The sequence below is a fragment of the Leucoraja erinacea genome, unplaced genomic scaffold (genome assembly GCF_028641065.1).
Source record: "Leucoraja erinacea ecotype New England unplaced genomic scaffold, Leri_hhj_1 Leri_678S, whole genome shotgun sequence".
NCBI classification, from domain to species: Eukaryota; Metazoa; Chordata; class Chondrichthyes; order Rajiformes; family Rajidae; genus Leucoraja; species Leucoraja erinaceus.
The window spans coordinates 45,529-59,969 of record NW_026576595.1 but is presented as its reverse complement, the minus strand read 5'-3'; the positions used below and the strand labels follow the sequence as shown (position 1 = coordinate 59,969).

The 14,441-nt window shown below is 44.9% G+C and overlaps 1 protein-coding gene across 1 annotated transcript in view; it reads right to left on the bottom strand.

Annotated features, from left to right (window-relative positions):
- Nucleotides 1-2,425: 2,425 nt before the first annotated feature.
- Nucleotides 2,426-14,441, bottom strand: part of LOC129694454 (di-N-acetylchitobiase-like) — a 37,814-nt gene continuing 25,798 nt past the window's right edge. Inside the window, exon 7 of the mRNA XM_055631171.1 lies at nt 2,426-4,892. Coding sequence (XP_055487146.1) covers nt 4,707-4,892 — 186 coding nt within the window. The 3' untranslated portion in view covers nt 2,426-4,706. The remainder of the gene's footprint in view (nt 4,893-14,441) is intronic.

The window sequence follows — 14,441 nt, the reverse complement described above, 5'->3', positions numbered from 1 at the left end:
CAGCGGGGGAACAGCCAATGTGACAGAGCTGGCGTCTCAGAAGTGCCAAGGATGCGAGGCCATGCACTCTCCAACCGCTGCTTTCACTGACTTCATTCCACAATGGTTCTTATCTTGTTGAACATTTTGAGTGACATGACGTTCACGCGGGCGCCGTATCGACTATGGTGATCCATGGTTTGTTATTCATTATCCTGGTCACAGCAGGATCAGTTACTTTGCCTGGAGTGCGCAGGTTTAGGGAAAGTACGATAGACTCAGTGTCTGTGTTATCAGAGTCATTCCCGTTGGGAATATTCGTCTTGTTCATGGCAATCTGAATCGGACGGGTCTTGTTGAATCAGTTGCAGCTTCGTCCTTGGACTGTACTCCCACTGGATCAACAACAATTAGCAAAGTGGTTGAGATTTTTGCAATTATGACATACTTTCCCATGGGCAATGCAAAATTGGCGCACCCTGGGGTGGAAATAGTTACAGTTTGTGCACCTCGTGTTAGGCATGTTCTGAAATTTGCTGGACGCATTGAGAAATCTTTGCAGAGAGTAACTAGCCAAATTCACATTTAATTGCTGATTAGCATTCGGGCTATCAAAATCAGCCAGTGGTGCCACAGTTTCGGCCATCCGACAAGCATGAATAGCTTGCTCTAAAGTCAGTTCTGCATTCTGTAGCAGTTCAGCTTGTAGCTCTCGGTCGCACATTCCTCCCACAATTTTATCACGAACTAACTCATTTGTCCGTTCCGGGTTTCCCATGCCGCTGTGAGGTTTCTCCCGACGCCGGAGCACCATCGACCAGCGAGAAGGGCCTGGAACATCGAGCCTCCGTAAAGGCGACTGCGGAGGCCAAATAGGCCCAACTATGGATGGACATGGGGATGGGGACTGGACTTTGTGCCTTCCCTCATAATGGGAACCATTGTGGGGGGGATGTTTTTTATGTTTAAACTTCTTTATTATTGTCATGTCTGTATTATTTTTTATGTGCTGCATTGGCCAGAAGCATTTCACTACACCAATTGGTGTATGTGACTAATAAAGAAACCTTTGAAACCTTTGAAACTCACCAAATCTGCATCGAGAGCTGATGTGCCTCAGGTCACTAATGAATCATTCCACAGGCTCGTCAGCCTGTTGCACTCGAGCAAAAAATCTTGTTCTCTCAAGGATTTTGTTAGACGGCAGGTCACACATTTGTCTAAACTTTCACAGCAACACCATGTAGTTGTCTATAGATTCGGCTGGCACCAATACCTGTCCATTCCCTTCCACTCGAGCAGGTGCAAAATCGAACGAGTCAGCGCAGATCATAGCCTCCGGACCCGCTAAATTCAACAGTAGTGAAGCCTTCAAATCGTCGGGATCGTTTTGGTGAACTATGCGGATATAATGAGAGTAGTCCTTCTCAAATATTCGCCATCGCTCCGCGATATCAGAATCAAACAAAGTGGGCTAGGCTTTCAACAAGAGTAGCCATGTCCTCAAATCACAAAAAAACACGCAAATAAAAACTGGTAAACGAAATAAATTGCGTTAAACGGATTCAGGGTAGACCCGATAACCTGACACCATGTAAAGAGCTCAAACTCACACGGGTTGAAACACAAGCATCTTTATTGTTCAGGTCATCAACTACATAGCAGGTCATCACAGGGTCACACTGCTACTCTAACTGGTAGACAGTGGGTAGGATCTTACACTATGAATGTTATAATTAAGCGAGGTTATAATTACTAAGCATTCTAATTGGTTAACATGTTATATATCTACAACCCCAATATTGCACAACTCACGCATAGCCCCCTACTGTGCAGGCACAGCTCATTCCCACTCATCCCCCAGCACTAAGTCCCCCTCTTCACCCTCCCTCTTCTTTCCCCTCACCACCTCCCCTCCCCAGTCCAACCCTCACCTCTACCTCCCTCACGTTCCTCTTCCCTCAGTAATTCCCTCTCTCCCTCCATAACTCCTCTCTCCTCTCTACCCCGTCCTATCCCTCTATCGCCCACTGCTCACCTCCTCCTATCCCCGCACTTTCTCTCCCCCACTGCCCTACTCTCCCTCTATTCCCCACTCCCTACCCCCCCCCCTCCTCCCCACTCTCCTCACCTCCCCCACTTTCATCCCTCACCCTCCCTACATTTTCCTCTCCCTCAATCCCCCAATCTCCCTCACCTCCCCAGGATCTTTCCCCTCTCCTCCTCCCCTCTGCCCCTCCGCAACCCCTTCCTCGCCTCTCCCTCCCTCTCCTTTCCCCTACCCTCAGTCACTCCCTCCCTCCATCAGCAGTTCCTTCCTCCACACGTTATTCATTGTTAGCTGTGATTTAGATCCCGTTGACTTGACGATTGGACCAGTTTGCATTGTGTGTGTGTGTGTGTGTGAATTACTCAAACTCCTCATAAACTGCTCGGCCACCCTGCAACCCGACTCTCCCTCCCTCCCTCTGCCCACTCGAGCCCGTACTGTCCAACTGCCCACTGTTGCCGCTCGGCCAGTCCCTGCCCTGCGCACCCGCCTGCCTGCTCGCTGCTGCCCCCTGGCCGCGGGAGGGGGGCATGGAGTCAGTGTTTGTCATGGTGGGCACCATTAGTTTCAATGAGCTGGTGGAAAAGATTTCCTCCGAGAAGGCTGTGAGGGTGAGTTACCGCAACAGCGGCAGTGGAGGACACGGACCCGGGGGGAAGGGTAGACGGTACCGCCATTGCCGCAGAGGGTAGGCGGGGGAGAGGGGTGTGTGATGACGGGGAGAGTGATGGGACCAGGGCCTCCACAGAATCCCCCCCCCCCCCACCTCGCGGCCGCTGCCAGTGGTGGGGGAGATGAGAGATAAGTTACTGTGAGGTGGGGAGAGAGGAGTTTGTGAGTGAGGCGAGACAGGCTACCACGTGTGAGGCAGGAAAGGGCGTCACCATCCTGGCCATGGCATTGACTGACAGGAGATGAGACCAATTTGCATGGCGCTGACTGAAGGAATCTGCGCACGCGTTCCTTTTAAGATTTTTAAACCTCAATAACTTTTACAGTATACCACTGATCAGAACAAAACTCATTGCACTCACAGCACAGGAGAACGGTCAGTGAGCTGGCAAAAAACGTAGCACTATCACCTACTGTGCAAATAGAAAAAACATGCAAGCAGGAAGAGCACAAGATCAGAGTTTTAGTTATGTAATGGATAGATAGATAGAGAGATGGATGGATAGAGAGATGGATGGGTAGATAGATAGATAGATAGATAGATAGATAGATAGATAGATAGATAGATAGATAGATAGATAGATAGATAGATAGATAGATAGATAGATAGATAGATAGATAGATAGATAGATAGATAGATGATCACGAGGGGGATTTGCATGGCAGATGCACACAAACTTTTACCCAGAGTAGGGGAATCAAGAACCTGAGGACAGAGAGGCTGGAGGGTTTGGAGAGGGTGAATAAGAGGTTTACCAGGATTCTGCCTGGATTAGATGGCATTAGCTTTAAGTTGAAAGCTTGAATTATTTTTTATTGGGCATCAGAGGTTGTGGGGAGACGTGATAGAAGGATATAAAATTATGAGAGGCATAGAAAGAGTAGACAGTCAACATCTTTCTCGAAGGGTGGAAATGTCTAAGACTGGAGAGCCCAGCTTTAAGTTGAATTGTGCACAGTTTAAAGGAGATGTGCGGGACTAGTTTTTTTATACAGAGAGTGCCTGCATCCTGCTGCCAAGGGTGGTGGTAGAGACAGATACGACAGTAATGTTTAAGAGGCTTTTGGATAAGTACGGTTGTCCAGGAAATGGAGGGATATGGGTCTCATAGAGGCAGATATGAGTTGGTCTTGGTGTTGACATAATTCACCAAAGGGCCTGTTCCTGTGTTGAATAGTTCCATGTTCTCAAAAACAAACGAATTAGGAATTGGAGAAAGTGAAGAATAATGAGACCGATACATCAGAGTCCAAATAATTGATTGAAGCAATCATTTGTGGATGTTGGAAATTCCAAGCAAAAGCATAAAATGCTAAAGTTACTCAGCAGATCAGACAGCGTTAGTGAGGGGAGAAACTGAGTTCATGTTGCTAATTAAACATCCTTATTTCAATTGGAAAATGAGGAGATGAGCTTGCGAAGTTGCAGAGAGAGCGAGGCGTGGAGGCTCAAAGGTATTTTTATGCTGAGCTATAATCTTTGATCAAAACACGAAGTGGTGGAGTAGCTCAGCTGGTCAGGCAGCATCTGTGGAGGGAATTGATAGATGACGTTTTAGATTGGGACCTTTCTTCAAAGTGATTGGGGAAGAGAGATGAAAGCTGGAAAAATGAGGGGTGGGATATTGAAACAAGTAAGTGCATACAGTTTATAGAGTTTTGTTTATTGTCACGTGTACCGTGGTACAATGAAAAGCTTTTGGTGTGCTAACCAGTCAGTGGCAAGACAATACATGTGTTGGTTTACCAAGGAAAGGTTCAAAATGCTCAAGTAAATCAGCGGGTCAAGCAGCATCCCTGGAGGACATGGATAGGCGATGTTTCGGGTCGAGATCTTCGTTCAGACTGATTGTGATGGGTGGAGTAGGGGGACACGTTGTATGTTTCCCAGATCTTTGTTTATTTCACTTCGGACGCTAGAAAGTAGCTAATTATTGTTCTGTTTCCTTGGAAAGCTAAGCGATAGATTATACAGAGATTAAATGTTTTGAGCACAGGATGATCTTCATGGAGGACAGAGGGCATTCCACATTTCCTCAGCGTGTAACGCTGCCCAGGCGGTTCTACTGTGGTCCACGTCATTTAGTTTCATCACACCAATGCCACCGAGTTTGAGCTTCTTCAAGAAAGTTGACCTCATTGAAATGCTCTCTGGATCGTCATACCAAACCTGGTGGTAGGTTTTACCATCCTGTCAGAAAACCAGGGAGAGTTACTCAGATAGAAGGCAAGGTTAGGTCCACACAATGCTGAAAACGGTTCACCACATCTGGCTGGACGGCACATTCGTCAACACAGAACTCGGAACAGTACAGCACAGAAACTGTAGACCCGATGCTGGTGTCTGAAGAAGGGTCTCGACCCGAAACATCACCTTCCCATGTTCTCCAGAGATGCTGCCTGACCCACTGCATACAAAACCATTGGTCTCATGTTCAATTTTGCACAATTTTCCTCTTAAGTGGGACTTCTTCAAATACTTTTTAAATAATCTAAATACTGAGTAGCCAATCATTCACTATTGCATGAGGGAATATTGCAGTAGTAGGCCATTCGGCCCTTTGAGCCAGCACCTGCATTTAATGTACTCATGGCTGATCATCCAAAATCAGTACCCAGTTCCTGATTTTCCCCATATCCTTTGATTCTGGCCGCCCAAAGAGCTAAATCTAACTCTCTCTTGAAAACATCCATATTATGTATGCAGATGATCTTCTGGTCTTTAGTCCATCTAGTGCTTGTCTGCAGCAGCTCCTTACTATATGTTCTGTGTATGGTGTGGAACATGATATTAAATATAATGCTTGCAAGAGTGCTGTTATGATCTGTAGAACCAAAGAGGATAAATGTCTAAAATTTCCTGATTTTAAATTGTCTGACAATAATCTTCGTGTCTGTAATAAGGTAAAATATCTGGGGCATTTTATTACAGAACAAATGACAGACGATGAGGATATTTATATGCAACGACGCATGCTGTATGTACAGGCGAATATTCTCTTGCGTAAGTTTGATGCGTGTGCAGATGTGGTGAAGATGTCGCTATTTAGAGCATACTGCACACCACTCTATACTGCGTACCTGTGGTCGAACTATGGAAAGACAAGTTTGCAGAGACTAAAGGTGTCATATAATGATGCCATGAGAACACTGCTAAGGAAACCTAGATGGTGTAGTGCTAGTAACATGTTTGTGACTGCAGGAGTCAGTACTTTAGAAACTATCCTAAGAAATCGCATGTATAAATTCATGTGCAGGATAAATGACTCTAAAAATGTAATTATTGTGGCCTTGTCGAACATAAGGTTTAGCACTGAAAGCTACGAATCCCAGTTGTAGAGACACAGGTATCGTTGTCTCGTTGTAGGACATTGATCATTCTTTTATTCTGGATTTTAATTCATGGATTGTGTTTTTTTTCTTAATATATAATTTATGATGCTTTTATAAGTGATATACTAAGATTTTATATGTACTTTATGATATTTTTTAATATGCAATGCATTTTTATGTAATGTTGCCCCTTGTCTGGAATCGGTAATAAAGTTTATTAATATCCAGTGAATTGGCCACCACTGCCTTCTGTGGCAGAGAATTCCACAGATTCACAACAATAGACAATAGACAATAAGTGCAGGAGTAGGCCATTCGGCCCTTCGTGCCAGCACCGCCTTTCAATGTGATCATGGCTGATCATCCCCAATCAGTACCCCATTCCTGCCTTCTCCCCATATCCCCTGATTCCGCTAGCTTTAAGAGCCCTATCTAGCTCTCTCTTGAAAGGATCCAGCGAACCAGCCTCCACTGCCCTCTGAGGCAGAGAATTCCACAGACTCACAACTCTCTGTGTGAAAAAGTGTTTCCTCATCACTATTCTAAATGGCTTACCCCTTATTCTTAAACTGTGGCACCTGGTTCTGAACTCCCCCAATATCGGGAACATGTTTCCTGCCTCAAACGTGTCCAAACCCTTAATAATCTTATATGTTTCAATAAGGTCTCCTCTCATCCTTGTAAATTCCAGAGTATACAAGCCCAGCCACTCCATTCTCTCAGCATATGACAGTCCCGCTATCCTGGGAATTAACGTTGTAAACATCCCTCAATAGCAAGAATGTCCTTCCTCAAATTAGGGGACCAAAACTTTATGCTGTATGGATTGTCTTTCTGGTGGCGCTGGTGCTAGCTGCGTTTTTTTTTTTTGTTATGTTGAAGTGCGTTTTTAATGTTTTTTTAAATGTCTTTATGTGGGGGAAGAGGGTACAGTAAGAGGGATACCATCCTTCAGTCACTTCCTGGAGAAGATGCGACTATTATTCGAGTCGCATCCTTGCCCCCACCCCCCCAGCGGCCTTTCCTGCCAGAACTGACAGCAGCAGCAGCGGCGCAGCGTTGGAAACATCGCGGGGCGGGCGATGCCCTACCGGGGATCGCCGTTTGGAGCCCCGGAGTGCTGGGCCTGCTGCACCGACATCACAGAGCTGTGGTTTGCGAGGCTCCCAACGTGGGCAGCACTGATCAACATTGCGGAGTCCTGCGACACCGCCCGGCTCGGCCTGTGGCCTCGGGAGCCGCGGACTCCAATGGGAGGTAGCTGATCTGGAGGTCCGGGCCGCTGAGGATGTTCTCCGTCAGGGTTCGGCGTCGGTGTTCCATCATCCCGGTGTGAGGGCCTGAGCATCGGGCCGCCCGTGGCGGCGACTGCGTGTGCTCGGGAGGCCCCGACCATGGGTGAACATCTGGGAAGATCGGAGGGGAGGCTGGCTGGACTATGGTACCTTCCTCAACTTTGATGCCACTGTGTTGTGTTGTGGTTATGTTGTGTCGTGGACTTCTGTGTTTGTGCTTTTTTAAAATCTTAATATGTTTTATTTATTCATTTATTATTTATTTATTTTTATGATACTTGACTGTAAGGAAAATTCATTTTGTTGTCGCTAATATGAGATAATGACAATAAATTGAATGCATAGAAACATAGAAACATAGCAATTAGGTGCAGGAGTAGGCCATTCGGCCCTTCGAGCCTGCACCGCCATTCAATATGATCATGGCTAATCATCCAACTCAGTATCCCGTACCTGCCTTCTCTCCATACCCCCTGATCCCCTTAGCCACAAGGGCCACATCTAACTCCCTCTTAAATATAGCCAATGAACTGGCCTCAACTACCCTCTGTGGCAGAGAGTTCCAGAGATCCCTTCTCAATCTCCTAAATTCTAGAGAGTATAAACCAAGTCTATCCAGTCTTTCTTCATAAGACAGTCCTGACATCCCAGGAATCAGTCTGGTGAACCTTCTCTGCACACCCTCTATGGCAATAATGTCCTTCCTCAGATTTGGAGACCAAAACTGTACGCAATACTCCAGGGATGGTCTCACCAAGACCCGGTACAAATGCAGTAGAACCTCCCTGCTCCTATACTCAAATCCTTTTGCAATGAAAGCTAACATTCCATTCGCTTTCTTTACTGCCTGCTGCACCTGCATGCTTACTTTCAATAACTGGTGTACCATGACACCCAGGTCTCGCTGCATCTCCCCCTTCCCCAATCGGCCACCATTTAGATAATAGTCTGCTTTCCCGTTTTTTGCCACCAAAATGGATAACCTCACATTTATCCACATTATACTGCATCTGCCAAACATTTGCCCACTCACCCAGCCTATCCAAGTCACCTTGCAGTCTCCTAGCATCCTCCTCACAGCTAACACTGCCCCCCAGCTTAGTGTCATCCGCAAACTTGGAGATATTGCCTTCAATTCCCTCATCCAGATCATTAATATATATTGGTAAATAGCTGGGGTCCCAGCACTGTGCCTTGCGGAACCCCACTAGTCACTGCCTGCCATTGTGAAAAGGACCCGTTTACTCCTACTCTTTGCTTCCTGTTTGCCAGACAGTTCTCTATCCATATCAATACTGAACCCCCAATGCCGTGTGCTTTAAGTTTACAATACAATACAATACAAAACTGAACACAATACTCCAGGTGTGGTCTCAGTAGGGCTCTATACAATTGCAGAAGGACATATTTGCTCCTATACTCAATTCCTTTTGTTATGAGGGCCAACATGCCATTCGCGTTCTTGACTGCCTGCTGTACCTGCATGCTTACTTTCATTGACTCAATACAAGGACCCCCAGATCCCGTTGAACTTCCTTTTTTTCCCAACTTGACACCATTTAGATAATAATCTGCCTTCCTGCCTACCAAAGTGGATAACCTCACATTTATCCACATTAAACTGCATCTGCCATTCATCTTCCCACTCACCCAACCTGTCCAAGTCACCCTGCGTTCTCATAGCATCCTCCTCACATTCACATTGCCACCCAGCTTTGTGTCATCTGCAAATTTGCTAATGTTACTTTGAATCACTTCATCTTAATCATTGATTTATATTGTTTCAAGATATTTCACTCTCTGGGTGAAAAAGGTTTTCCTCATCTCAGCCCTAAAGTGCCTACCCCTTTCTTCTTAACCTCTGTGGTTTTTCATCTTTGTCTTTTCCCAAAGATATTTTTAGCCTTATGTTCCCTGCTATTTACAAAAAAACGCTCTCCCATTTGATTAACAAATTGATGTAATTAAAGTCACTACTCCCTGATCAGTTTTATTGCCCTCAGCTTAGTTTACAACCCCCAATGTATATTTAACTAAACTAGCTATGCTGTGGAATCCTGATAAATCTATTTATTGTTTCAGAGCTCCCGTGGATTTTGAAGCAACAGCAACAAAGAGAAGCAGGAGAAAGCACTGATTGGCTCTAGCCCGAGTGCGAGGAGAGTTGGAAGTGAGTCAGAGGGGGAAAACTGTTTAAAACTGAGGAATTTGGTTGGTAAATTAGTAAATTAGGTAATTTATCAGTCAATATAAGCAGGACGGCTCTTAGGGAGCGGCAGTGAGGGAAACGCCCTGTGAGTAAAGTGCGATTCTTTGACGAGAGTCTTTGGTGAGGAGGCTGAGGAGAGGAGGCTACGCAAAACACGGGAGAGAGAGAGACGAAAGAAAGAGATGTCAAGCAAGCTGATTCAGTGTGATGCTTGCAGTAGGTGGGAGGTCAAGGACACTGTTGGTGTCTCTGGCTGCTACAAATGTGAGAAGTGCATCCAGGTACAGCTCCTGAAAGACCGTGTTGAGGAACTGGAGAAGCAAGTGGATGACCTCAGCTTCGTTCGAGAAACGGAGTCGTTCCTCGACAAGTCCTACAGTAAGATTGTTACACCTAAGGTACTGGAAGAGAGAAGGTGGGTGATGGTGAGAAAGGGAGGGAAACATGGAATGCAAAGGTCCCCGGGTGTTGTACCTCTTGTGAACAGGTTCACCCACTTAGAAGCTGTTGGGACAGAAGACGTTATCACACTGAGCGGCGGACTGGCTTGCGATGCAAATAGGGCTGTTGAGCCAAAAGCAAAGAGGACAACGTCAGGCAACGTCACTGTAGCTGGAGGCTCCATTGTGAGAGGTACGGACAGGGGTTTCTGTGGCAATAGACGGGATTCAAAGATGGTGTGTTGCCTTCCTGGTGCCAGGATCCGGGATGTCACGGACAGAGTGCAGAATATCCTCAAGGGCGAAGGTGAACAGCCGGAAGTGGTAGTGCATGTCGGCACAAACTATGTCGGAAAGAATTGGATGAATATTCTGCAGCGTGACTTAAGAGAGCTCGGAAAAACACTGAAAAGCAGGATCTCCAGGGTTGTCATTTCAACTTCCAGTTCCTCATGCTGGCGAGAGCAGAGACAGGGAGATACGGGACCTGAATGTGTGGCTGAGCAACTGGTGCAGGGGGCAGGTATTTAGATTCTTAGATCACTGGGATCTGTATTGGAGTAAGGGGGAACTGTACAAAAGGGATGGATTGCACCTTAACAGGTGGGGGACCAGCATTCTGGCAGGCAGGTTTGCCACTGCTACACGAGTGGTTTTAAACTGAATAAGGGGGGTGGGGTGTCAAATGGGATAGTCGAGGACGGAGTTAAAGGGAAAGCGAGTAAAGGGATGGTTAATGACCCCAGATTTAACGGGAAAGGAAGCTCACAGAGGGATAGGAGAGTAGGGCCAAGTGTAATAGGGATCGATGTGAAAGGTGAGATGCGTAAGGAATTAAAAGTATTGTATATTAATGCGCGAAGTATAAGAAGTAAAGTAGATGAGCTTGAGGCTCAGTTACAGGTTGGTAGATATGACATTGTGGGGATCACTGAGACGTGGCTGCAGGAGGATCGGGCCAGGGAACTTAATATTCAGGGTTATACATCCTATAGAAAGGACAGGCAGTTGGGCAGAGGAGGGGGGGAGCTCTGCTGGTGAAGGATGGAATTCAGTCCCTTGCGAGGGAAGACATAGGGACTGACGAGGTAGAGTCACTGTGGATTGAGTTGAGGAATTGTAAAGGCAAGAAGACACTAATTGGTGTTATCTACAGACCCCCAAATAGTAGCCCGGATGTAGGGTGTAAGTTGCAGCAGGAGTTAAAACTGGCATGTAACAAAGTTAATGACACTGTGGTGATGGGGGATTTCAATATGCAGGTAGACTGTGAAAATCAGGTTGGTTCAGGACCCCAAGAAAGAGAGTTTGTAAAATGCCTCCGAGATGGATTCTTAGAGCAACTTGTAATGGAGTCACCAGAGAAAAGGCAATTCTAGATTTAGTGTTGTCCAATGAACCAGATATGATAAGAGAACTCGAGGTAAAGGAACCGCTTGGAGGTAGTGATCATAACATGATTAGTTTTAATCTGCAATTTGAGAAGGAGAAGGTTAAATCGGAAGTGTCAGCGATGCAGTTGAACAAAGGGGACTATGAAGGCATGAGAGAGGAGCTGGCCAAGGTAGACTGGAAAGGGATCCTAGCAGGAATGACGGTGGAACAGCAATGGCAGGAATTTCTGGGCATAATCCGGAAGACGCAGGATCATTTCATTCCAAAAAGTAAGAAAGCTTCTAATGGGAGTAGGAGGCAACCGTGGCTGACAACAGAAGTTAGGGATAGAATAAAACTAAAAGAAAAGATGTATAACACAGCAAAGAGTAGCCGGAAGCCAGAGGATTGGGAAACTTTCATAGGACAACAGAAGGAAACAAAATGGGCAATACGGGCTGAAAAGCTGAAGTACGAAGGGAAGCTGGCCAGGAATATAAAGAAGGACAGTAAAAGCTTCTTTAGATTTGTTAAGGGATCAACGTACGACATACGCTCATCCAATTTAAAACATCACATAGATTATATTATTCAAAAACTAAATTAAATAAAATCTTCCCTAATGTTTCACCAATCTGTGATAAATGCCTGTGTCAAGAAGCTACCATAGCGCACTCTTTTGTTTTTTGTACAAAAATCCAAAAATTCTGGTATGAAATATTTGATATTTTTTCAAAATTAATCAAAATAAAACTGGTACCAAAACCAGAATGGATTATCTTTGGAATATCGGAAGGTAACCCTGAACTAAACGTGTTTCAGAAGAATTTATTTAATTACGGGCTAATAATGGGAAAAAAGCTTATACTTAAATTCTGGAAAAATGCGCCCACACCAACAATAAAAATGTGGATATCAAATATGTTTGAAACATTACATCTGGAAGAGATGAGATTCCTCTTAGCAGGTAAAGCAGACCAATTCCAAAAGACGTGGTCTATGTTTCTGGACCTATTACAAGTATGAGGTGCAATAGTAATTTAAATAAACAAATAAATAAATAAGTGGTATCAGGACCTGGTAACGGGAGGTAAAACAACAAAAACAGACTTGGTTGGTAGTCCCCTTTCTACGGAGTTTAATGTTATAATAGAGCGATTGTACCTGTTTTCTTTTTCTTTCTTTTCTAGGATCTATTTTCTCACTTTACTTCCTTCTCTAACTTCTTTTCTAAGGGGCTTTCTTTTCCCAACACTCTTGCACTTCACGACTCTCGCGCACTTTCTTTACTTTCCTTACTTCTATCTTTTTCTTAAAGCTCAAAAAAAATGAAGCGGCACAAAAAATGTATTAAGATATATGTGTTGTGTAGTATTGTAATTTACCGTACTTCTAATAAAAATAAAATTAAAAAAAATAAATAAATACATTTTTGTTTCCCTTAAGATTTGTTAAGGGAAAAAGAGTAGCAAAGTCAAATGTGGGTCCCTTGAAGGCAGACACATGTGAAATTATTATGGGCAACAAGGAAATGGCAGAAGAGTTGAATAGGTACTTCGGATCTGTCTTCACTAAGGAAGACACAAGCAATCTCCCAGATGTACTGGAGGACAGAGGATCTAAGGGGGTAGAGGAACTGAAAGAAATTTTCATTAGGCGAGAAATAGTATTGGGTAGGCTAATGGGACTGAAGGATGATAAATCCCCTGGGCCTGATGGTCTGCATCCCAGGGTACTCAGGGAGGTGGCTCTAGAAATAGCGGACGCATTGGTGATCATTTTCCAATGTTCAATACATTCAGGATCAGTTCCTGTGGATTGTAGGATAGCTAATGTTATCCCACTTTTCAAGAAAGGAGCGAGAGAGAAAACGGGGAATTACAGACCAGTTAGCCTGACTTCGCTGGTGGGAAAGATGCTGGAGTCAATTATTAAAGAGGTAATAATGGGGCATTTGGATAGCAGTAAAAGGATTAGTCCAAGTCAACATGGATTTATGAAAGGGAAATCATGCTTGACTAATCTTCTGGAATTTTTTGAGGATGTGACCAATAAAATGGATGAAGCAGTGGATGCAGTGTATCTAGATTTTCAGAAAGCCTTTGATAAGGTCCCGCACGGGAGACTGGTGAATAAAATTAGAGCACATGGTATTCGGGGTAGGGGTGTTGACATGGATGGTAAATTGGTTGGCAGACCGGAAGCAATGAGTAGGAGTGAACGGGTCCTTTTCAGAATGGCAGGCAGTGGCGAGTGGAGTGCTGCAAGGCTCTGTGTTGGGACCGCAACTGTTTACCATATATATTAATGATTTTGAAGAGGTAATTAGGAACAACACTAGCAAGTTTGCGGATGACACAAAGCTGGGTGGCAGTGTGAAGTGGGAAGAGGATGTTAAGAGGTTGCAGGGTGACCTGGACAGGTTGAGTGAGTGGGGAGATGCGTGGCAGATGCAGTATAATATAGATAAATGTGAGGTTATCCACTTTGGCAGCAAAAACAAGGGGGCAGATTATAATATCAATGGGAGGTACACAAAAATGCTGGAGAAACTCAGCGGGTGCAGCAGCATCTATGGAGCGAAGGAAATAGGTAACGTTTCGGGCCGAAACCCTTCTTCAGTACGTTTTTGTGTACCTTCGATTTTCCAGCATCTGTAGGTCCTTCTTAAACATTATATCAATGGGGTTAGGTTAGGTAAGGGGGAGGTGCAGCAAGACCTGGGCGCCCTTGTACACCGGTCACTGAAAGTTGGCGGCGTGCAGGTACAGCAGGCAGTGAAGAAAGCTAATGGAATGTTGGCCTTCATAACAAGAGGATTTCAGTATAGGAGTAAAGAGGTTCTTCTGCAGTTGTATAGGGCTCTGGTGAGACCACATCTGGAGTATTGTGTACAGTTTTGATCTCCTAATTTGAGGAAGGACATCCTTGTGATTGAGGCAGTGCAGCATAGGTTCACGAGATTGATCCCTGGGAATGGTGGGACTGTCATATGAGGAAATATTGAAAAGACTAGGCTTGTATTCACTGGAGTTTAGAAGGATGAGGGGGAATCTTATAAAAACGTAAAATTATAAAAAGACTGGACA